The sequence below is a fragment of the Pseudophryne corroboree genome, chromosome 9, assembly GCF_028390025.1.
Source record: "Pseudophryne corroboree isolate aPseCor3 chromosome 9, aPseCor3.hap2, whole genome shotgun sequence".
Lineage (NCBI taxonomy): Eukaryota > Metazoa > Chordata > Amphibia > Anura > Myobatrachidae > Pseudophryne > Pseudophryne corroboree.
The window spans coordinates 12,961,562-12,987,734 of NC_086452.1; the positions used below are offsets into that span (position 1 = coordinate 12,961,562).

The 26,173-nt window shown below is 44.6% G+C and overlaps 1 protein-coding gene across 3 annotated transcripts; it reads right to left on the minus strand.

Annotated features, from left to right (window-relative positions):
* Positions 1–247: 247 nt before the first annotated feature.
* Positions 248–26,173, minus strand: LOC134957258 (proteinase-activated receptor 1-like). 3 transcript variants are annotated; one of them, XM_063938976.1, is made up of 5 exons: positions 26,009–26,173; positions 20,561–20,726; positions 15,439–15,519; positions 7,484–7,531; positions 248–2,750 (listed from the first exon to the last, which is right to left on the minus strand). In XM_063938976.1, the coding sequence occupies exons 2-5, from the start codon at positions 20,652–20,654 to the stop codon at positions 1,753–1,755; spliced, it is 1,221 nt and encodes a 406-aa protein (XP_063795046.1). In that variant the 5' UTR covers positions 20,655–20,726; positions 26,009–26,173; the 3' UTR covers positions 248–1,752. The 3 variants fall into 3 exon arrangements, with proteins under 3 accessions (XP_063795046.1, XP_063795047.1, XP_063795048.1); XM_063938977.1 differs by lacking the exon at positions 7,484–7,531; XM_063938978.1 differs by lacking the exons at positions 7,484–7,531; positions 15,439–15,519.

The following is a 26,173-nucleotide window of genomic DNA, read 5'->3' on the forward strand; positions in this document are numbered from 1 at the left end:
AGAACATTACAGTACAGTAGGACAGTACAGAGTACACAGAACATTACATTACAGTAGGACAGTACAGGGTACACAGAACATTACATTACAGTAGGACAGTACAGGGTACACAGAACATTACATTACAGTAGGACAGTACAGGGTACACAGAACATTACATTACAGTAGACAGAACATACATCGCAAATAATGGAAAATTATAAAATAACTCGTTATAATGCATAATTACTGGGGGAAAAATAGCGAATTAATAATGTAAATCCCATTTAATAATCATGTATATACAATATAGTAACACAATAAGCAGATCAGCTATAGCATTATACAGATCACATAAGAAGTGTCGTCACATCAACCCTGGACAATGTAACTTTGCAGATAAATAGGGAACAGATAGATCCCAAATAAATCAGCATATAGTTCCTTAGCGGACATTAAGGATGACTGTGGGAATACTTTGGGTGATGGCCATAAATATCAGGGTCCCGCGATGTATAGATGTTGTAGTAGAATAATAATGGTAGACCTGCGCACTATCAGGCGTGGCTCAGGCTTAATCGATAACGTACTGTAAGCGTCCCGGTACTGCAACAGATACCATTTCCTCTCCATATAGCTTTGTAGGTGTCCTTTCCTCAGTGGCATAATGCTAAGATTCCGTGGTTCAGAAAATGATAGTGTCCAGCTTAGAATAACCATTAATGACGTTGCAGCGGAGAATATAACTCACAGGTTACACCATATAAACAGCAGGAAATATTGTTTAAGAGTAATATTATATATAAAAACACTGAGGTTAATTCACTTGTATCACCCAACGCATATGAACCATTTGATGTATAATTCTTTACTCATAATGTATATAACTTATGAATGGAAATTTTAATAGAAAGAGTGACGGCATTTCAGCCTAATCCCCAGAGACAAATACATGTACAGACGTGACCTCATACACCGGGGCTCCAGTCGTGTCATCTCCTCTGAGCGCCAGGTCCCGGCCAATCAGCGACCCAAGTGGCTGGTTCCTCACTCAAAATGTGTCTTATCCTCATAAATAAAACAACTGGAAGAAACAAAGCTACATTGCTAGATGCCCTGATCAATCTGATGTGCAACATTTGTATATCTGTGTGCGACTGATTCTGTGTGCGAAATGCTAACATTTAGCGGGATCCGGTCTCTAGGTCGACACTATCTAGGTCGACACTATCTAGGTCGACCACTGCTGGTCGACAGTAACCAGGTCGACAGGGTTTCTATGTCGACAGGGTCTCTAGGTCGACCGGTCAAAAGGTCGACATGAGTTTTTCACGATATTTTTAACTTTTTTTGAACCTTTTCATACTTAACAGTCCACGTGGACTACAATTGGGAACGGTAACCTATGCCGGATTTTACTCATGCTCCGTGTAAAGCTAATCCCTGTGCGGTTACAGTCGCAGCCCAGCGTCTTTGGTGCATTGCGAGCGGCTTTTTGGGATTCTGCAGTGCAACTAAGAAAATGAAGGTGCTGTTCTTCCGTAGTAGTGCGTCACTCAGGTGCTATTATAATAATGAGCCAACAAAAGAGCGTTGTACAGGAAGCAGGGCGCTTTGTGTGACAACAATGGCTGCCAGCTGTCTATTATGTACAGTCTCTACACAGCAGCACCACTAGTAGGGGTCGGGGCAAATACAAACTACCCAGGCTTTCTTAGGACCCAACGGTGGTAGGCCCCATGAGCGCTTTAAGTAGCCACTTGTTTGAGTACACTAATACTTCACTTGTGATCCCCCATTCTTGTTACAATGTAGCAAGCTGTACATGTGCCTCTGCCACGCCTTGGACGCATAGTAATAGATGACAGGGTCAAGGCAGCAGCTGACGCTGCTTATACAGGCGCACATGATGTAGGCAAAAAACAGGGACTCGCTGCTTTGCTGATGGATGTTGAGGTAATGAATTATAAAGATGATATTGGTTGGCCCGAAACAAAATACAAAGACGAATAGCACAGCGACAGTCAGAACCAAGGCGCGGGACCTCTTACTCCTGCTCTCCGGTGTGGAGGCGCTCAGTGTCCGGATGGTTCCCGCGTAGCAGACGACAGTGACGATCAAAGGGAAGAAGAAGAAAGCAAAGATAAAAGTGGTGAAATAGTAAATGTAGTAATGGAGGTGATCCTCGTAGGAAAGGACATCGTAGCAGGTTGTGACGTTCAGTGGGGCAATGCGTTGCGTCTGTCTACCAGTAATGAGTGGCACAGTTCCGGCTATGGATACTATCCAGATGAAGCAGCAGGCCAGCCAGGCTCGGCCTGTTGTGCGCCAGGAAAGAGACCGCATTGGGTAAACCACAGCCAGGAACCTGTCCACACCGATACTTGTCATGAGCAGGATGGAGCAGTACATGTTGCAGTACGACGCTGCGGTGTACAAGCGGCACAGTCCGTCTCCGATGAGCCAGTTGTTCCCCGAGAACCGATAGGCAATGTGGAAAGGCAACAGAATAACAAAGAGCACATCAGCCGCCGCCAGGTTCAGCAGGTAGATCACGCCCGGCTTCCGGACTTTGGTCTTGAGCAGGAATATGATGATCGCCACTACATTGAGGGGCAGGGCCACCGCGAACACCAGGGTGTACACCAATGGTATAAACGTGGTCAACCACCGACTAGAGAGATAAGACTTCACGGTATTGGAGATGGGTTCATTTATTACTTCAGATGTATTTTTGGAGTTTCCATTATCATTTGTTCCATAATTGTAACCTGGAAATAATGAGGAAATACATATTAACACACAGAGCGGAAACCAGTCATTATTCCACAACCTCTCATGTGTGCATAATGAGACCTGGACATATAGTGGCCTGGGTAATATGTAAAACGTTCGGTAGAAACTGTTTGGGTGGAGTCTTGGGGCCAAATGCAATAGAGTGAGAGTTTCAGAAAGTGAGAGATTTGGTAAGGTTTTGCAGATTTCTTTTTAAAGGGGCAATCATTTATACTGCAAGATCAACCTGGTTTTGCAGTATAAATGATTGCCACTTTAAAAAGAACTGAAAAACCTTACCAAATCTCTCACGTTCTGAAACTCTCACTCTATTACATTTGGCCCATGATGTTCGAGTCTATTGCTTTATTTCACAAGTAGCGAAATGGGACCCATATAATAGTTATATTGTTAGTTTGCAGGCAACTTTTACTGTATGTGAGATCTTCCCATTAATCTACCGTACTAACAAAGTTTAAAAGTCTTCATCACTCTTTTGAGTGGGATTAGATCAAATTGATGGAGACGCCATGGTCCAATGGTATATAGGAGTGCTTAGTATTAGTCTTAGATATGAATGAGGATGGGTATATAAATTGGGATACAGTATGAGGTGTGTATTTATGAAATTGATTATACTTTACAGTAAAAATAAATTATAATGACAAATTCATATGCGCACAAACTGCTGTATATAAACTGTATTTGTGCATAATTGTCATTTCGCTAATACTTGTTAGGTGGAAGAGTTTCAATATTCGTTGCAATGCTGCACCATCATGTCTGAGTAATAGCACAGCAGCTACGTCAGATCTTTGTGACCAGACCACTTACACTTAAGTATTGCATAAAGCACAGCGAAAAAAGTACATTTTGTTTGGACGACAGTTCTGTGTTTCCTTGTAGAATATTGGATGAAATGTTTTATTTCATGTGGATTACTGTATACAGATAAGTTAGTGTCCACTGGAAAAATATGCACTTTACCAACTACCTGCTAATTGTTAATCAGTCTGACGCACTAGGGCCAGGGACATTCGGGGATCAGTATCGGCAGAGAGCGGGGAAGTGGGAGACTTCCGAACGTGCAGGGTGCAAAACTGGTAAAGGAAAGAGTTGACCAAGACTGTGATGCAGTTATGACGTCAGTTTATTTCTTTAGCTGCAGCAGATTCACATCCGTGTTGGTCTCAGTCAGTATAAAGAGGAACACTGACAAAGCAAGAAGCCTTAAAGGCCAACTTGTGCCAGGATTCCAAACATATATCAGCTCCAGCACCAACCATGATAAAGTCGAAAGCCAAAAAGATTCTATAAACAGAGCATGCAAAAACTCCCCCAAATAGTTTACATTATTATAAACCTAACATATCAGATTTACATATATATATATATATATATATCCAAAGACTGCCCCGGCACTCCTCAAAATTAGCTGGCTGTGGTGCCCTTCCTTGTGGACATGCCAGTCCACCAACATGTACCAAGCGAAATCAGGTGGCACTCACAGACTTGTAGCTTTGTGAAAACAAACTTCACCCCGTGAAGATTTTTAATAAGAACAACAGGTAACGTTTCGGGGACGTGTCTGAGGAAGGGGACACGTCCCCGAAACGTTACCTGTTGTTCTTATTAAAAATCTTCACGGGGTGAAGTTTGTTTTCACAAAGCTACAAGTCTGTGAGTGCCACCTGATTTCGCTTGGTATATATATATATATATATATATGCAAAATATAACATATATATATCCCTTTGCCGCATTTAAGAGCTGAAGTTCCTATGGAAATAATGGGGGGTTTGTGCTAGAATCCAGGGTATAGGGGGTTAAGTGAAGTGATTACCTCTTAATTGGAGTATGTTTACATGATCCACATTTGCGGGGCTGGTCCTTTGAATGATCGATTTCTATTAGCTGCTTGTAAATATGTATACATATGTATAATTTTTTTATGGAAACTCTTTCTATTTTTCAGGCAATATTACATCAGCGCATGCTGCGCTAAAATAGAAGCAGTGGCTGTTAATTTATTAGTTAGGATGTGTTAGTTCCTTTTTATGTAAATAGGATGATTTTATAATGACTAAATTGTATGTATTGTTCTGTGCCGATATGTTACTCTGTTTGGAGAGCTCATATTGTATATGAGTCTCTTAGATCACACTGAAATAGCGTGTTTTATGTTTATAACAAAATGTGCAGGTGCGAAGCCTGTAAATACTATGTAGACTGCACGGGTTAATTAGATAATGGAGTGCAGGTGTTTGATCTAGTATATAGTGAGGAGATGCCAGACCTTAGCCACACCCCCTGACGAAGTCCATTGACGAAACGCGTTGGGCGTGGCCTGTGGAGCAAAGGACAGATGGTCTGAATTTGATCCTGGTCCCGGTGGCAGAGCAGACGGTATCCGTGATCCCTGCGGTAGAAGGAGATTCATCGACGGGAGAAAGCGGGTCCGATGCTGGATAGACCGGAGGACTGAGTGCACCGTTTTAAACCAAGATGTATGTGAGCATATGTTCTAAATAAATGGAATTGTGAACCTGTGTATTTATACCTGCGCCCTCCATTCTTCTTTTACTACATGCACCTTGGGATTAGTGGCTCTATTCCCTAAAGGAGGAAGCGGCAGCGTACATCGCATAGAAAACGGGACCTAGGATATCAACCAAGGACTTAAAGTATTTTAAAGGAAAGTGTGTTGAATGCGCAGCTTTTTTACCTTTATATATATATATATATATATATATATACACACACACACACACACACACACACATTCACATAAAAATCATAGGAAAATCTACTAATATGCTTAGATAACAACATCTACATGATGATTACATACAAATATAGGTCAGGCAGCAGGCCATGAGGATACTAAACCAAAATATGCCCCAAAAAAACACAAATTCATGAATACAACACTCTGAAACAATGCACAATGGTAAAAGAGACAATTTAGCATCATTCCCCTAGGTACAACAATCACTTGGATTTCCACAGAAACCTAATGAATGCAGTATATGAAGTGAGAACAATCGCACGCAATGGCCTAGGTGTGACCGTTACTCATAGAATACTGGGGGTCATTCCGAGTTGATCGCTCGCTAGCTGTTTTTAGCAGCCGTACAAACGCATAGTCGCCGCCCACGGGGGAGTGTATTTTCGCTTTGCAAGTGTGCGAACGCCTGTGCAGCCGAGTGGGACGAAAACTTTTTTTGCAGTTTCTGAGTAGCTATGGACTAACTCAGCCTTTGCGATGACTTCAGTCTTTTTGGTCCTGAAATTGACGTCGGACACCCGCCCTGCAAACGCTTGGACACGCCTGCGTTTTTCCAAACCCTCCCTGAAAACGGTCAGTTGCCACCCACAAACGCCTTCTTCCTGTCACTCTCCTTACGATCAGCCGTACAAATGGATTCTTCGTTAAATCCATTGCTCAGCAATGTGCCGCATTGTACCCGTACGACGCGCCTACTCATTGCGCTGCATACGCAAGCTCAGTAGTGACCTGATCGCTGCGCCGCGAAAAACTGCAGCGAGCGATCAACTCGGAATGACCCCCAATGTCCATTACCAATTTAACACAATTAAATTCAGATCCTCCCAATTTAGAAATGACGTGATGAGCCAGCGCAGTGCGGTTTAACGAAGTTTCCACCCTACATATTATGCTTTTTTATAGGTCACTTTGATCTTAATAGATCTGCTGTCTGGAATTTAACCGTAAAATCATTTTATCACTATTTCTGCAAATGGAACTTTTTGTTGCCCCCACCCAAGTGTCACATCACATGAAAAGCTAATTTCCTACCACTTTTATTCACTGAAACCATTACATTTCCCTCCTATAACACCGCTTGGTACAGCCTCACTTTGTGTTAGATTACTGATGGGAGCCGGAGGATGTTGGGTCTTTATTCCATGTACACAATTATAGCTCAGGCACATGGATACACACCTTAGGGTACCATCTGATGAAGCCTTAGGGGATGTGGCTTCCCGCCATATTGGGGGTTGTGTTCGAGTCTCTCTGGGAATCTCACACCTGCACCCCTCCTCTAGGCACCCCTCAGTACAGTGTGGGATTAAAGGTGGATCGTTTTCAACATAGGACAATGTACAAAATGTTAGACAAATAATTGAACATCATGAACTGGTGGAACTGAAGGAAGCTTCTGGCGCAATTGTCACGTGTATTAACAAACAAAACCTGATTGAACGTTTTGGAAAAAAGGTCTATTCCAGATCTGAGGAGAGCGGAGATGATGGAACAGACTGGGATGGAGGCAGAAGAGATACATTGGGCGGAATTCAAATGTTATGGCGGTCCCCGCACCCATGCGCACCTGCCGGGAGCTATTCAGATGTGCAAGACCTTTATTTCTGCTTGCTGCTTCCGGGGATGGCAAGCTGAAACGCCTGAAAAGTGACCAGTTTGGGCGTCCAAAGGGGACTTTTCACTCCACGCCCATTTGTTTTGTCAGGTTTTGCTGCTTTACGCATCTAAACCTGACTGCTATGAACGCGATCAGCGCAAAAAAAACGAGGGGACCTTGAATATTGCCCTGCAATCTCCCGTCACTTTAGACGAGAGATCGGGTGTGATTAAACAATTGAATTCGCCCTGCGGTGTTGTCCATTGTGTTTTAGTAAAAGGGAAGAAGCGTGGGCCCATCACCAAGCCGCATATTTCCACCATTGCTTGTTTTCTAATTATTACCGTAGTTGAAGCTCTTAAATCGATTCTCGGGAAGAATATTATTTTTACCTAAAGGAAGAAAAAAGAAAGAAAGTGATCAGAAGCGCCCATTACACCGTGATTATCCTGATGTAATACCCGGTAAAGCAGAGACTCACAACCAGCGGGTGACAGCGCTAAGCCGGGTGACTCGGCGTCACTATTGCATTAGGTGAGAGACGGGAAAAGTGTTACATTTGTATATTTGAAAACTATTTTCTAATTAAATAATATTTTAATTAAAAATAAAATAAACTGCTGACATTTTCCGTGGATTTATCACTCATAATTTCACTTCCATCACAATATTTTCCAGTAGGTGTGTTATGACAAATGAACAATCAGGCAGCAGGTGTGTCCTGTAGCATGTTGGTAATATATGTGTACAGGGTGAGGATGTAGCAGCGTCTCTGTACACACCAGCGGAGGCGATACACCTACGGACAGCCCAGGTAATTAGCCAGTGGAGGGGTTTAATTGAGGAAACAATAGGTACAGCTGTACTCACTGTTATACACACTGGTACATTGAGCGGAGCAGGGTGTCATACTGTTGGGAATGATTCGTGTAGGTGATGATATCTGCAGCGTTATATAGATACACATCACAGGTTCACTAAAGTTATAAATAGAGATGAGCGCCTGAAATTTTTCGGGTTTTGTGTTTTGGTTTTGGGTTCGGTTCCGCGGCCGTGTTTTGGGTTCGAACGCGTTTTGGCAAAACCTCACCGAATTTTTTTTGTCGGATTCGGGTGTGTTTTGGATTCGGGTGTTTTTTTCAAAAAACACTAAAAAACAGCTTAAATCATAGAATTTGGGGGTCATTTTGATCCCAAAGTATTATTAACCTCAAAAACCATAATTTACACTCATTTTCAGTCTATTCTGAATACCTCACACCTCACAATATTATTTTTAGTCCTAAAATTTGCACCGAGGTCGCTGTGTGAGTAAGATAAGCGACCCTAGTGGCCGACACAAACACCGGGCCCATCTAGGAGTGGCACTGCAGTGTCACGCAGGATGTCCCTTCCAAAAAACCCTCCCCAAACAGCACATGACGCAAAGAAAAAAAGAGGCGCAATGAGGTAGCTGTGTGAGTAAGATTAGCGACCCTAGTGGCCGACACAAACACCGGGCCCATCTAGGAGTGGCACTGCAGTGTCACGCAGGATGTCCCTTCCAAAAAACCCTCCCCAAACAGCACATGACGCAAAGAAAAAAAGAGGCGCAATGAGGTAGCTGTGTGAGTAAGATTAGCGACCCTAGTGGCCGACACAAACACCGGGCCCATCTAGGAGTGGCACTGCAGTGTCACGCAGGATGTCCCTTCCAAAAAACCCTCCCCAAACAGCACATGACGCAAAGAAAAAAAGAGGCGCAATGAGGTAGCTGTGTGAGTAAGATTAGCGACCCTAGTGGCCGACACAAACACCGGGCCCATCTAGGAGTGGCACTGCAGTGTCACGCAGGATGTCCCTTCCAAAAAACCCTCCCCAAACAGCACATGACGCAAAGAAAAAAAGAGGCGCAATGAGGTAGCTGACTGTGTGAGTAAGATTAGCGACCCTAGTGGCCGACACAAACACCGGGCCCATCTAGGAGTGGCACTGCAGTGTCACGCAGGATGTCCCTTCCAAAAAAACCCTCCCCAATCAGCACATGATGCAAAGAAAAAGAAAAGAAAAAAGAGGTGCAAGATGGAATTGTCCTTGGGCCCTCCCACCCACCCTTATGTTGTATAAACAAAACAGGACATGCACACTTTAACCAACCCATCATTTCAGTGACAGGGTCTGCCACACGACTGTGACTGATATGACGGGTTGGTTTGGACCCCCCCCAAAAAAGAAGCAATTAATCTCTCCTTGCACAAACTGGCTCTACAGAGGCAAGATGTCCACCTCATCTTCACCCTCCGATATATCACCGTGTACATCCCCCTCCTCACAGATTATCAATTCGTCCCCACTGGAATCCACCATCTCAGCTCCCTGTGTACTTTGTGGAGGCAATTGCTGCTGGTCAATGTCTCCGCGGAGGAATTGATTATAATTCATTTTAATGAACATCATCTTCTCCACATTTTCTGGATGTAACCTCGTACGCCGATTGCTGACAAGGTGAGCGGCGGCACTAAACACTCTTTCGGAGTACACACTTGTGGGAGGGCAACTTAGGTAGAATAAAGCCAGTTTGTGCAAGGGCCTCCAAATTGCCTCTTTTTCCTGCCAGTATAAGTACGGACTGTGTGACGTGCCTACTTGGATGCGGTCACTCATATAATCCTCCACCATTCTTTCAATGTTGAGAGAATCATATGCAGTGACAGTAGACGACATGTCCGTAATCGTTGTCAGGTCCTTCAGTCCGGACCAGATGTCAGCATCAGCAGTCGCTCCAGACTGCCCTGCATCACCGCCAGTGGGTGGGCTCGGAATTCTGAGCCTTTTCCTCGCACCCCCAGTTGCGGGAGAATGTGAAGGAGGAGATGTTGACAGGTCGCGTTCCGCTTGACTTGACAATTTTGTCACCAGCAGGTCTTTCAACCCCAGCAGACCTGTGTCTGCCGGAAAGAGAGATCCAAGGTAGGCTTTAAATCTAGGATCGAGCACGGTGGCCAAAATGTAGTGCTCTGATTTCAACAGATTGACCACCCGTGAATCCTTGTTAAGCGAATTAAGGGCTGCATCCACAAGTCCCACATGCCTAGCGGAATCGCTCCCTTTTAGCTCCTTCTTCAATGCCTCCAGCTTCTTCTGCAAAAGCCTGATGAAGGGAATGACCTGACTCAGGCTGGCAGTGTCTGAACTGACTTCACGTGTGGCAAGTTCAAAGGGCATCAGAACCTTGCACAACGTTGAAATCATTCTCCACTGCACTTGAGACAGGTGCATTCCACCTCCTATATCGTGCTCAATTGTATAGGCTTGAATGGCCTTTTGCTGCTCCTCCAACCTCTGAAGCATATAGAGGGTTGAATTCCACCTCGTTACCACTTCTTGCTTCAGATGATGGCAGGGCAGGTTCAGTAGTTTTTGGTGGTGCTCCAGTCTTCTGTACGTGGTGCCTGTACGCCGAAAGTGTCCCGCAATTTTTCTGGCCACCGACAGCATCTCTTGCACGCCCCTGTCGTTTTTTAAAAAATTCTGCACCACCAAATTCAAGGTATGTGCAAAACATGGGACGTGCTGGAATTTGCCCATATTTAATGCACACACAATATTGCTGGCGTTGTCCGATGCCACAAATCCACAGGAGAGTCCAATTGGGGTAAGCCATTCCGCGATGATCTTCCTCAGTTGCCGTAAGAGGTTTTCAGCTGTGTGCGTATTCTGGAAAGCGGTGATACAAAGCGTAGCCTGCCTAGGAAAGAGTTGGCGTTTGCGAGATGCTGCTACTGGTGCCGCCGCTGCTGTTCTTGCGGCGGGAGTCCATACATCTACCCAGTGGGCTGTCACAGTCATATAGTCCTGACCCTGCCCTGCTCCACTTGTCCACATGTCCGTGGTTAAGTGGACATTGGGTACAACTGCATTTTTTAGGACACTGGTGAGTCTTTTTCTGACGTCCGTGTACATTCTCGGTATCGCCTGCCTAGAGAAGTGGAACCTAGATGGTATTTGGTAACGGGGGCACACTGCCTCAATAAATTGTCTAGTTCCCTGTGAACTAACGGCGGATACCGGATGCACGTCTAACACCAACATAGTTGTCAAGGACTCAGTTATCCGCTTTGCAGTAGGATGACTGCTGTGATATTTCATCTTCCTCGCAAAGGACTGTTGAACAGTCAATTGCTTACTGGAAGTAGTACAAGTGGGCTTACGACTTCCCCTCTGGGATGACCATCGACTCCCAGCGGCAACAACAGCAGCGCCAGCAGCAGTAGGCGTTACACGCAAGGATGCATCGGAGGAATCCCAGGCAGGAGAGGACTCGTCAGACTTGCCAGTGACATGGCCTGCAGGACTATTGGCATTCCTGGGGAAGGAGGAAATTGACACTGAGGGAGTTGGTGGGGTGGTTTGCGTGAGCTTGGTTACAAGAGGAAGGGATTTACTGGTCAGTGGACTGCTTCCGCTGTCACCCAAAGTTTTTGAACTTGTCACTGACTTATTATGAATGCGCTGCAGGTGACGTATAAGGGAGGATGTTCCGAGGTGGTTAACGTCCTTACCCCTACTTATTACAGCTTGACAAAGGGAACACACGGCTTGACACCTGTTGTCCGCATTTCTGGTGAAATACCTCCACACCGAAGAGCTGATTTTTTTGGTATTTTCACCTGGCATGTCAACGGCCATATTCCTCCCACGGACAACAGGTGTCTCCCCGGGTGCCTGACTTAAACAAACCACCTCACCATCAGAATCCTCCTGGTCAATTTCCTCCCCAGCGCCAGCAACACCCATATCCTCCTCATCCTGGTGTACTTCAACACTGACATCTTCAATCTGACTATCAGGAACTGGACTGCGGGTGCTCCTTCCAGCACTTGCAGGGGGCGTGCAAATGGTGGAAGGCGCATGCTCTTCACGTCCAGTGTTGGGAAGGTCAGGCATCGCAACCGACACAATTGGACTCTCCTTGTGGATTTGGGATTTCAAAGAACGCACAGTTCTTTGCGGTGCTTTTGCCAGCTTGAGTCTTTTCAGTTTTCTAGCGAGAGGCTGAGTGCTTCCATCCTCATGTGAAGCTGAACCACTAGCCATGAACATAGGCCAGGGCCTCAGCCGTTCCTTGCCACTCCGTGTGGTAAATGGCATATTGGCAAGTTTACGCTTCTCCTCCGACAATTTTATTTTAGGTTTTGGAGTCCTTTTTTTACTGATATTTGGTGTTTTGGTTTTGACATGCTCTGTACTATGCCATTGGGCATCGGCCTTGGCAGACGATGTTGCTGGCATTTCATCGTCTCGGCCATGACTAGTGGCAGCAGCTTCAGCACGAGGTGGAAGTGGATCTTGATCTTTCCCTAATTTTGGAACCTCAACATTTTTGTTCTCCATATTTTAATAGGCACAACTAAAAGGCACCTCAGGTAAACAATGGAGATGGATGGATTGGATAATAGTATACAATTATGGACGGGCTGCCGAGTGCCGACACAGAGGTAGCCACAGCCGTGAACTACCGCACTGTACTGTGTCTGCTGCTAATATATAGACTGGTTGATAAAGAGATAGTATACTCGTAACTAGTATGTATGTATAAAGAAAGAAAAAAAAACCACGGTTAGGTGGTATATACAATTATGGACGGGCTGCCGAGTGCCGACACAGAGGTAGCCACAGCCGTGAACTACCGCACTGTACTGTGTCTGCTGCTAATATATAGACTGGTTGATAAAGAGATAGTATACTCGTAACTAGTATGTATGTATAAAGAAAGAAAAAAAAAACACGGTTAGGTGGTATATACAATTATGGACGGGCTGCCGAGTGCCGACACAGAGGTAGCCACAGCCGTGAACTACCGCACTGTACTGTGTCTGCTGCTAATATATAGACTGGTTGATAAAGAGATAGTATACTCGTAACTAGTATGTATGTATAAAGAAAGAAAAAAAAACCACGGTTAGGTGGTATATACAATTATGGACGGGCTGCCGAGTGCCGACACAGAGGTAGCCACAGCCGTGAACTACCGCACTGTACTGTGTCTGCTGCTAATATATAGACTGGTTGATAAAGAGATAGTATACTCGTAACTAGTATGTATGTATAAAGAAAGAAAAAAAAACCACGGTTAGGTGGTATATACAATTATGGACGGGCTGCCGAGTGCCGACACAGAGGTAGCCACAGCCGTGAACTACCGCACTGTACTGTGTCTGCTGCTAATATAGACTGGTTGATAAAGAGATAGTATACTCGTAACTAGTATGTATGTATAAAGAAAGAAAAAAAAACCACGGTTAGGTGGTATATACAATTATGGACGGGCTGCCGAGTGCCGACACAGAGGTAGCCACAGCCGTGAACTACCGCACTGTACTGTGTCTGCTGCTAATATATAGACTGGTTGATAAAGAGATAGTATACTCGTAACTAGTATGTATGTATAAAGAAAGAAAAAAAAACCACGGTTAGGTGGTATATACAATTATGGACGGGCTGCCGAGTGCCGACACAGAGGTAGCCACAGCCGTGAACTACCGCACTGTACTGTGTCTGCTGCTAATATATAGACTGGTTGATAAAGAGATAGTATACTCGTAACTAGTATGTATGTATAAAGAAAGAAAAAAAAACCACGGTTAGGTGGTATATACAATTATGGACGGGCTGCCGAGTGCCGACACAGAGGTAGCCACAGCCGTGAACTACCGCACTGTACTGTGTCTGCTGCTAATATAGACTGGTTGATAAAGAGATAGTATACTACTAATATTATATACTGGTGGTCAGGTCACTAGTCACTAGTCACACTGGCAGTGGCACTCCTGCAGCAAAAGTGTGCACTGTTTAATTTTAATATAATATTATGTACTCCTGGCTCCTGCTATAACCTATAACTGGCACTGCAGTAGTGCTCCCCAGTCTCCCCCACAATTATAAGCTGTGTGAGCTGAGCAGTCAGACAGATATATAATATATATAGATGATGCAGCACACTGGCCTGAGCCTGAGCAGTGCACACAGATATGGTATGTGACTGACTGAGTCACTGTGTGTATCGCTTTTTTCAGGCAGAGAACGGATATATTAAATAAACTGCACTGTGTGTCTGGTGGTCACTCACTATATAATATATTATGTACTCCTGGCTCCTGCTATAACCTATAACTGGCACTGCAGTAGTGCTCCCCAGTCTCCCCCACAATTATAAGCTGTGTGAGCTGAGCAGTCAGACAGATATATATAATATTATATATAGATAATAGATGATGCAGCACACTGGCCTGAGCCTGAGCAGTGCACACAGATATGGTATGTGACTGAGTCACTGTGTGCTGTGTATCGCTTTTTTCAGGCAGAGAACGGATTATAAATAAAACTGGTGGTCACTGGTCACTATCAGCAAAACTCTGCACTGTACACTACTGAGTACTCCTAATGCTCCCCAAAATTAGTAAATCAAGTGTCTCTCTAATCTATTCTAATTCTAAACGGAGAGGACGCCAGCCACGTCCTCTCCCTATCAATCTCAATGCACGTGTGAAAATGGCGGCGACGCGCGGCTCCTTATATAGAATCCGAGTCTCGCGATAGAATCCGAGCCTCGCGAGAATCCGACAGCGTCATGATGACGTTCGGGCGCGCTCGGGTTAACCGAGCAAGGCGGGAAGATCCGAGTCGCTCGGACCCGTGAAAAAAAACATGAAGTTCTGGCGGGTTCGGATTCAGAGAAACCGAACCCGCTCATCTCTAGTTATAAATAGCCCGGTTACTTAGCCACAGTTGTTGGTTTATTGAAGTGTACCAGGTACAGCTGTACTCACTGTTGTATGCTCAGTTGTGTGTTTAACTGAGAGGATGGGTGGAGGGTATTCGGGGGAGCAGGGGCACTGTTGTGCAGCTTTGACTAGCGCACCTAAAAACCTAGCACTGACCCTGGTTATATCAGCATAACATTGCATCTGTGCGTAGGGGCTTATTCTGACACAATGTTGTTTGGTACAAAATTGCAATAGTTCTGCTCATCTCTATCTCCTTACCTCTATTGCCCTCACCTAATCATGGCACTGTCCCTATTACATGCAGACCACTGCTCGCTTACCCAGTCACGTTTCAGTAATTCACAGAGATCACATGACTTGTCTTCTGAAACAATCTGTGCTGCTGTGCGTATTCAGATCATTCCTCCACCTACTGTTATGCTGTCCCCTCCAAATCCCAAACTATGAACATTAAGGGTTGGCAAAAAATGATTACAGATCACAAAAAATGGTCTGGACCTAGACAAATGCAATGTTAAAGAATACATAATGACCTGCAAGTGAAGACCTGCTGATATTGGGTGTGTCTACATCACTGATGATATTATAGTACGAAGTCCCATCCACCATGATCTCTAAAAATAAAAACAAATATTAACATATACTGTAGTGAAAACAATAAATGTTCTTGCAGCAAGACATGATTCAATGCGAAATGCGTCATCCAACCTCCCAACTGCATCGGTCATTCGGGAAGTGGGTGACACTGGGAGAAGGGCTAATGCTTTCAGGAGGCTGGGAGATTCCTCACAACTTCGGAACCAATTCTCCTGGACCTTTCGGGAGGATTGGTTATTATTGCAGAATACCTTTGCAAGCTCCAGTACCTCAGCTTTGCATGACACTTGCTACACTGCTACTTAGGTATCTCTTTGGGGGTTTTATTGTTCTTGATACTTGCATTGCTACAAGAAGATACGGTCGCTGGGGCCACCATGTGTCACTAGGTTTATACAAAGACTATTAGACCAAAAGGTGTAGGGACACCACGATGTGTGTACAAAGACTTTTCATGACCTTCCCTATCAAATGATTTACACCCTACCAATGTCACCGAGAGATCAATAAGACACTTAAGAGAAAAGATACCACTGGTGACGTTCAGAAGCTCAAAAACCTTATAGAATCATAGAAACATAGAATTTGACGGCAGATAAGAACCACTTGGCCCATCTAGTCTGCCCCCCTTTTTTTTTATCCTTTATGTAATCTCAACCCTTTTTGAACCCTAATTCTTTGTAAGGATATTCATATGCCTGTCCCAAGCATGTTTAAACTGCTCTACAGTCTTAGCCTCTACCACCTCTGATGGGAGGCTATCCACTTATCCACTACCCTTTCTGTGAAATAATTTTTCCTTAAATTTCCCCTGAACCTCCCCCCCTCATAATACTTCCTATTCTAGACTTAATACTAACCCCACATTAGGATTTACTATACTTCAGTAAGGATTGATGAATAAAACGATTAATTAAGATAATTAAATACCATTTTCAAACTACTCCATGATTCCTGAATAAATTGCCTACATAAGATTCATCAATCTATAACTAGCCCACCAGGAAGAAAGACAATAGAAGATAATGATTCTTTAACTTCATACAATCCAGATTATGATTTTGGAATCTTCCAGAACATGAGATTCCAGAAATCACTTGTACCAGTCATTGGATTGCTCCATTACCCTTTCCTCTGCTATTGGCCAAATATTTGCTGATTATGACTGATATGATGTTTGGAGGCCCGGCACCCTCTCATTAAAGACTACACCCTTCTCCCACAAGTATAGCATGTATACTCTCATATAGGGGCCCATTTATTAAACAGCATTTGCGGCTAAGTCCCCCAAGACACCCAATTATTATATGTCTCTGGATCCCATCTTCAATACCGGCTGCGATCCCTCCACTGCCGCCCACAGCCACATCCCCCATAGGTGGTGGGGACCATATCTCTGGTGGGGGCCGTATCCCTGGTGGGGGCCATATCTCTGGTGGGGGCCGTATCTCTGGTGGGGGCCGTATCCCTGGTGGGGGCCGTATCTCTGGTGGGGGCCGTATCCCTGGTGCCCATCCCTTATTTTGCTAATGAAGGCGGCAGGCATCTGGCAGGTCAACCTAGGACGTAAATAAATGAATGCAATGTGTGCAGGGTGTGGTCTTGGCCCCCCTTACCTTTGGGACCCCTGCATCCCATTATACAGTATATACAGTATGTCCTGTCTTTTTCACACCTAAATAGGTACTTACAAGCCTATCGCTCCCCTATTGTGCAGAGTATCCTATAAGATTGCTTTTCTCCTTGTTTAGTCATAAGGGTGTTACAGTACTTAGTATAAAACTACAATAAATTATCAGCACAAGGCAATCTGAAATCAGACCTACAGCTTTCTCTGACAGACAGGGAATGGGGAAATATACATATGTGTCCTGCTACATCTTTTCTCCATACGCCATGTAGTGCGCCCTGCTATTTGCGCCATGCCGTGCCATTGCTTGGCGTTCTAAGTAACATCATGTTGCAGTTGTTAGGTTCCTGGAGCTCAGAACAAGGGAGATGTTGCGTAGTGAGTCCTGAGCACCAGAACGTGACGCTGAAACGAGGTGTGGTGTGGAAATAGCCCCTAGCACCCTACCTCCATTGTTTTACCCGTGTGGTCAGTTCACGCCTGAGTGACTATGGTTTCTTGGGCCCACGGCAGCCGCGTTTGAAGGGCGGATTAGGTCTGCCCAACTCCGATGCCCCCAGGTCTTAGAGTGAGACAAGGCGTGAACCGAGACAGGATAATAACAAGGGGACCTCTAACTAAAGCAAACAGAAGGCTAGGGGCTACTAACAACCCTAAAACTAAATATATGTGCGGCACGCCGCCAAAGGAAAAGAACAACAAAGGAAATGCTGTCCACTCGCCGACACAATACTGTTGTGTACCGGCGGTGACAGCATAAGCAGAACCCTCTGCAAAACACCAGTAACAAAATATAACCAAAGAATACTGCAGCCTAGGCCGACGGACGCGGCAAAGCCGCTACTCACGGAACCGGTACAAATACTGGCAAACGGACAGGAACCCCCAATGCAGCCGACACAGACTCTCAGAACCGGAGGACAGGCAGAATCCCAAACGACAGACCGGTGGACACCAAGAAGCCAGAAACTCGACTAGGCACAGACAAAGCCACAGGACTTCTGGACAGGGACGCTTCACGGCAGGACACGGGATCAGACACTGGAACCGACACTGGAACCGACACTGGAACCGACACTGGAACCGACACTCGAAGCAGCTAGACAGACACTGCTAGACAGGAGCTCAGGAACTGGCAGGGACTAGCTCAGAACTCAAGAACTCTGGAACTCTGGAAATATCACCAGCGTCTGTGAATTGCACTGAGCCAGAATATAACAGAGAGTCTTAATTAATTATATTGTGCAGCTGCCCTGTTGCATGACTCCAAACTGACAAGGTGCAATTAGCAGACAGGTGAGGCCAAACACATGGAAACAGGCTGCAATACACAGACTCACCACCGACAGCAAACAAGAATCTTCTAAACCAGAGAAAAGGGAAATCCTGGCCTGCAAGAGAACTATAAACATAAAATAGGAATGAACCACTACCCGTGGTTCTTAACAGCAGTAAGTCGCAATGTAAAGTACTGAGGCGCTGGAAAAGCCAGAGAGTGTAATACAAATTTTTCTCCACCAGATGTCGCTTTTCCTAAACTGTACTGCGCATGCGTTAAATAACCAAGAAGCTTCTGTAGCGCCAATCGCTGATTGGCTGACAGAACCTGTCTTTTGTTACACTATACAGTAGTAATGAACAGTGATTTGCCAAGAGTCCAGAGCTGCTGTTGAGTTTGTATGAAAGGATTAAATAATTATTTTTGTTATGACACCCAACTGCATTTTATGCTAAACCGCTGTAGATATTGTATTGTACACGTTACAGGCCGTGGTACATGGTTTAAAGATGTCTGTTGTAAAGATGCACAGGCAGTTTTTCATAAAGTGAGACCATTTCAGGTTCAATACTGTTAAAGTACTATGCTTAACTTTCTGTATTGCTCCGCACTTTCCCCCTCCCGTCCTCTCTGTGCTATTCCACCCAGCTGCATTAGACTCTAAACTGCTATTGTAACATTGTATTGTACACGTTATGTAAAGATGCATGGTTGACACCACGTCAAGCATGGGTAAGATGGGTGCCTTACATAGCCGAGGCCTGGAAAGGGACAGTGGGGGTAATTCAGAGTTGATCGTAGCAGCAAATTTGGGCAAAACCATGTCGGTCATTCCGAGATAATCGTAGCTGTGCTAAATTTAGCACAGCTACGATCATGTTTCCAGACATGCGGGGGGGGGGGGGGGGGGCAGCTCCTGCGGCTGGCCGGGAGTTGATCGTCGTTGCCCCTGGTCGCAGCGGCTGCGTGTGACGTCACGCAGCCACTGCAGCCCGCCTCCCGCTGTGTTGGCCGGACCGCGCCCCCAAAACGACGGCCAAACGGCGGCGTGCCGCCCCCTAACGCCCAGCGCCCGCCTCTGCCTGTCAATCAGGCAGAGGCGATCGCCAGGAAACGACGGCTAGGAAACTGCAGCGAGCGATCGGGTCGGAATGACCCCCCTTGTGCATTGCAGAGGGGGCAGATGTAACTTATGCAGAGAGAGTTAGATTTGGGTGGGTTATATTGTTTCTGTGCAGGGTAAATACTGGCTGCTTTATTTTTACACTGCAATTAAGATTTCAGTTTGAACACACCCCAGCCAAATCTAACTCTCTCTGCACATGTTACATCTGCCCCACCTGCACTGCACATGGTTTTGCCCAACTGCTAACAAATTTGCTGCTGCTGTGATCAACTCTGAATTAGGCCCAGTGTCATTGTGTAAATTTTTTTGTTTTTTTTGTTTTACCTTCAGTACAGGAATACAGGATTAAAGTATTGAACATGAATTGAACTCATTTTGTGAATGCTGAGCATGCATCTTTTAATCACCAAAGTTACAGTATGTGTGCCAGTTTGTGTCATTGCTACAGTAAGGTACACTACATGGTCAATAGCTGTTTACAGTCCAAGCTTGGGATCATAGAAATGAAGTTTGGGAGGAGGTGCGAAGCCAAGTGACTGTTTGCACTGCCTGGATGTGATTGGCCAGTTTATCAGGGAATTACTGTCCACTGACGCAATATTGTTTTCAGTACTGTCGGTTTCAGTCCGTGGAACATTCACCACCCAGTGGTTAAACGGTGTATTGCATGGCATGGATTCTCTTGTGGCGTACTGTATGGACGCCATGACATAATGTGACTAGGAGGCTTGCATGTCATGCTATGAGCAAAGATGTAAGAAGACACATCGGTACATTGTTATACTTCCTACGCATTTCCTCTAGTTATAGACTTCATAAAGGGAAATATATTCAACATTTTTATAATAAGTGAAAATGTTCGTACTTCATAGCAAATTATATGACATTTGGAATTCCATCCCATTTCAGTACCCTCAAGCAGTAGAATCTTATAGCTTTTTCCCTATCTCATTACATAAAATTACATAGTGCAAAAGGCGTATGACTACACACCGCTCTGAAGACAGACTTTATCTTACTTACCATTTTCACCATCTTTGTCTCTGTCACATTGTACAGCACCGAGCAAACTGGTCACTCCAAGCAAGCACAGAGCTAACTGCAGTTTCACATCCATTTATCCTTTGGATATTTCCAAAGCCAAACTTAATTTATCATCCGTGGATGAGTCACCCAACTCTTACCGGCTCTGAAACCAAAGAGAAGCAACTGTGAATTTCAACACCATTGCCAAACAAGCCCAACTCACTGTAAAAGTGAAAAGTGAGATATTTCAAGCCTTTATTTGGTATAATTTTGATGATTGTGGCCTACAGTTTAAGATAACCTCAAATCCAAAATCTCAGAAAATCAGAATATTACATAAAATCAATAAAAGAGGATTTTAAATACAGAAATGTCGCCCTCTGAAAAGTCTAATCATGCATATGTACTCAGTACTTGGTTTGGGCCCCTTTTGCATGAATTACTGCCTGGATGCGGTGTGGCATGGATTCTATCAGCCTGTGGCACTGCTGAGGTGTTATGGAAGACCAGGATGCTTCAATAGCGGCTTTCAGCTCTTCTGCATTGTTCCGTCTCATGTCTCTCATCTTTCTCTTGGCAATGCCCCATAGAGAGCCTGGAGAGGATTGTCAGGAAAAGGCCATTCAAACGTGTAGGGAGCTTCACAAGGAGTGGACTGAGGCTGGAGTTAGTGCATCAAGAGCCACCACAAAGATGAGACATAAGACAGAACAACGCAGAAGAGCTGAAGGCCACTATTGAAGCATCCTGGTCTTCCATAACACCTCAACATTGCCACCGGCTGATAGAATCCATGCCATGCCGCATTGAGGCAGTAATTCATGTAAAAGGGCCCAAACCAAGTACTGACTACATACGCATGATTATACTTTTCAGAGGGCTGACATAATCGTATTTAAAATCCTTTTTTATTGATTTTATGTAATATTCTAATTTTCTGAGATTTTGGATTTGGGGTTATCTTAAGCTGTAAGCCACAATCATTAAAATTATGACAAATAAAGGCTTGAAATATCTCACTTTGCATGTAATGAGTCTATATAATATATTAGTTTCCCCTTTTAAATTGAATTACTGAAATAAATGAACTTTTGAACGATATTCTAATTTTCTGAGTTTCACCTGTAGAATCCCCTCATTTTCTAAAGCTCAATTTGTAATCAAACTCTAAATCGAACCTCAAATCCCCAAATGTTTATTAGACATTCATTTTTGGCTTCTAAACACATTCTAATGGTAGGAAATTGATAGTGATGACTTTTAAGTACCCAAAAGCACATAGGGGGTCATTCCGAGTTGTTCGCTCGGTAAATTTTTTCGCATCGCAGCGACTTTCCGCTTAGTGCGCATGCGCAATGTTCGCACTGCGACTGCGCCAAGTAAATTTGCTATACAGTTAGGTATTTTACTCACGGCTTTTTCTTCGTTCAGGCGATCGGAGTGTGATTGACAGGAAGTGGGTGTTTCTGGGCGGAAACAGGCCGTTTTATGGGCGTGTGGGAAAAAACGCTACCGTTTCTGGGAAAAACGCGGGAGTGGCTGGAGAAACGGAGGAGTGTCTGGGCGAACGCTGGGTGTTTTTATGACGTCAAACCAGGAACGACAAGCACTGAACTGATCGCAGATGCCGAGTAAGGTTGAAGTTACTCAGAAACTGCTAAGAGGTGTGTATTCGCAATTTTGAGAATCTTTCATTCGCAATTTTACTATGCTAAGATTCACTCCCAGTAGGCGGTGGCTTAGCGTGTCTAAAGCTGCTAAAAGCAGCTTGCGAGCGAACAACTCGGAATGAGGGCCATAGGGCAGTGTGGAAGTAGTAATAATGGATGTCCAAGGGATATTGCATGCTGTCCACCTACCTGCACAATGCAAATCACCACCTGACTGAGATAAGCCTGGGGGATCAATCAGAGCACCATCAGCAGCTTCATGAGTTAAATAGTGCACATGTTTATACTTATAGACATTATACTTATTCCATTATTGTGCAATAGATAGCACCAGAGCACAATATTGGCCAATTTGGCTGGAAAATATATAGAAATGTATCCTGATTCAACCCATGATGCCTATATCCTCAGCATTTCATCCCTGTCTGCACAAATTCTTGTGGGACAAATGCCAGAGGGATGGTTGTTCTATAGGATACCAGTATGTTCTAATAAAGTAGATAATAGTAATTGATAGTATATTGTTCTAATTTGTTCCTCTACCACCAAAAAAGGTTACAGTATTTAGGATATGACTGTTGCTCCTGGTTTCTGACTCCATTGTCAACTCCACATACTTCTGCTGAGTATAAGTATAAAGAGGCACATATAGCTCCCCAATCTATGACAGAATGCATCTTTGGTTTAAAAAAAAACTTGGAAGGCATATTATTATATCATTTGGCAAAAATGTTCGATATTGTGCTCTGCTGCCGTCTATTGCCTTCTATTAGGGCTAAGCTTATTGTTCCCTATTTCAGCTGTAAGTATTTAAAGAAAAATAAAAAAATCATCACTTCCCAAAATTGACCAACATCGAATTGAATTTGAAAATCGAATGCAAAATCAATTTTTAGTAAACCAGGAAAATTTTTTACAAATTTAGAAACTCAAAATCAATTGATTTCAATTGATTTTGAAGATTCATAATGGGCTTTTCAAAACTGAATTTCAGTAAATATACCCCCAGCTCGTTACTGTAGCTGTTGTGGTCTGAATTACTGATCTCCCCCTTCCCCATCTCTCTGCCTGTCTCATCCCATCTCTGACTTACACGATTCCACCCACTTTCCCTGTCTCTTTCTTTTCCCATGCTCCCCCTGATCTCTCTCTTCCTCTTTCCTCTGTCTCCCCCTCCATTCTCTCTCCTCCTCTTTCCTCTGTCTCCCCCTCCATTCTCTCTCCTCCTCTTTCCTCTGTCTCCCCCTCCATTCTCTCTCCTCCTCTTTCCTCGGTCTCCCCCTCCATTCTCTCTCCTCCTATTTCCTCTGTCTCCCCCTCCATTCTCTCTCCTCCTCTTTCCTCTGTCTCCCCCTCCATTCTCTCCCCTCCTCTTTCCTCTGTCTCCCCCTACATTCTCTCTCCTCCTCTTTCCTCTGTCTCCCCCTCCATTCTCTATCCTCCTCTTTCCTCTGTCTCCCCCTCCATTCTCTCTCCTCTTTCCTCTGTCTCCCCCTCCATTCTCTCTCCTCCTCTTTCCTCTGTCTCCCGCTCCATTCTCTCTCCTCCTCTTTCCTCTGTCTCCCCCTCCATTCTCTCTCCTCCTCTTTCCTCTGTCTCCCCCTCCATTCTCTCTCCTCCTCTTTCCTCTGTCTCCCCCTCCATTCTCTCTCCTCCTCTTTCCTCTGTCTCCCCCTCCATTCTCTCTCCTCCTCTTTCCTCTGTCTCCCGCTCCATTCTCTCTTCTCCTCTTTCCTCTGTCTCCCCCTCCATTCTCTCTCCTCCTCTTTCCTGTCTCCCTCTCCATTCTCTCTCCTCCTCTTTCCTCTGTCTCCCCCTCCATTCTCTCTCCTCTTTCCTCTGTCTCCCCCTCCATTCTCTCTCCTCTTTCCTCTGTCTCCCCCTCCATTCTCTCTCCTCCTCTTTCCTCTGTCTCCCCCTCCATTCTCTCTCCTCCTCTTTCCTCTGTCTCCCCCTCCATTCTCTCTCCTCCTCTTTTCTCTGTCTCCCCCTCCATTCTCTCTCCTCCTCTTTCCTCTGTCTCCCCCTCCATTCTCTCTCCTCCTCTTTCCTCTGTCTCCAGCTCCATTCTCTCTCCTCCTCCTTTGGTGGGCTGCATACCAGATATTAGGTAGTGGATGTATTCTTAGGCAGTTCTCTTCATATGGAAGGAAACAACATTCCCTGTGGTTTAGTTTAGACACAGCCACAAAACAATGAGAACAAACGTGGGTAACACAAAAAGGAAGCGGACAGGCTTATCTGGATAAATGGTACTGTAGGTCCCTCTGTCTCAGCCACTAAGAACATGAGTACAATAGTCCTAATTAGTCCAATAACCAATAAGTCCCTGCGCCTAAATGTCCACAATACTGTATATCAGGAAGCAGGTTAGTGTTTTACCGTATATATGTTTTGTGCATAATTAAACATGAAATCATTACAATGAGAAGCATCCACTAAGTACTTCCTTTATAAAACATTAACTCCCACACTAAGTGTAAGGACCATTTCCAGGATCCACACGTACTGTAGCTCACCCGATTCCAATTGCAGGTCACTTCCTATGACACGAACTCAGAAACTCACCCACCAAAGTGTCGGCAGCAGAAGGCTGACATGGTTAAAATGTCTACATCATTAATTTTGACACCTGCAAAATGTTGACATTGTCATAATATCGATATTTTCATTGGGGTTAGGGTTACCATTGGGATTAGGGTTACCATTAGGATTGGTGTTAAGGTTAGGGTTACCATTGGGACTAGGGTTACCTTTAGGATTGGTGTTAAGGTTAGGGTTACCATTGGGATTAGGGTTACCATTAGGGATAGTGTTAAGGTTAGGGTTACCATTAGGATTAGGGTTACCATTAGGATTGGTGTTAAGGTTAGGGTTACCATTGGGATTAGGGTTACCTTTAGGATTGGTGTTAAGGTTAGGGTTACCATTGGGGATAGTGTTAAGGTTAGGGTTACCATTGGGATTAGGGTTACCTTTAGGATTGGTGTTAAGGTTAGGGTTACCATTGGGATTAGGGTTACCTTTAGGATTGGTGTTAAGGTTAGGGTTACCATTGGGATTAGGGTTACCTTTAGGATTGGTGTTAAGGTTAGGGTTACCATTAGGATTAGGGTTACCTTTAGGATTGGTGTTAAGGTTAGGGTTACCATTAGGGTCAGGGTTACTGCTAACATTAGGAATTACACTAAAAACAGTTTGCTGACATTTGAACATTCTCATGTTGACCTGATGCATGTGGAGATAATATACCGCACCTCTTCTTGTTGTCTGTCTGGTAACATATTGTGAATACAGCGGCGAGACCACTTCACCCTGCATAATGTTCTTCAGCTGCTGCTCCGCTCTGTCTGCCCTACACTGTCTATAATACTAACACACAAACACATTACACAACTGCAGCAGCATACATCACCTGTCTGTAACTATCTCCTTCTCTACACAGGATCCTCGTCTCTCATCCACATACATTACCTGCTCTTATTCCAGGATACATGACATTTTACCGGCACCGCCCGCTCCCCCATGTACAAGAATTACCCCGGCATCCAGAACTTCAGGTGGACCTTGTACAATCAGATCTTTAAGTAACTTATTGAAATCCGCAACTATCTTCTTAACGCTTCTACAGTAGGCTCATCTTCCCACTTACCCCCACTAAATAAATCCCTTTTCTCTACTCAGTCCTCTGACTCCCCAACTTACATTGTTGTGTGAATGGATCACAAATCCTTCCCATTACAGTCTGTCTGTACACGCAACATGTGACACTTACCAGCATGTCTCACGCGTGTCTGCCTGTTACTGTCCGGTCTTGCATTATCACTGTGTTTGTCACCAGTGCTGAAACGTGTTGCGTCTCATGTGCGGTGGATCGGCGTCTCCGCGTGTGTTTCCAGGCATTCCTGTACTCTCTCCTCGCAGAGCTGTGGATACACCG

What these genes read in the sequence shown, in the direction of transcription:
- LOC134957258 (XM_063938976.1), bottom strand. Translation starts at nt 20,654, where the DNA reads ATGGATGTGAAACTGCAGTTAGCTCTGTGCTTGCTTGGAGTGACCAGT. An exon ending in AGACAAAGATGGTGAAAATG is followed by an intron (nt 15,520 to 20,560) that starts GTAAGTAAGATA and finishes TTTTATTTTTAG; the next exon opens with AGATCATGGTGGATGGGACT. An exon ending in ATTTAAGAGCTTCAACTACG is followed by an intron (nt 2,751 to 7,483) that starts GTAATAATTAGA and finishes CATTATTTCCAG; the next exon opens with GTTACAATTATGGAACAAAT.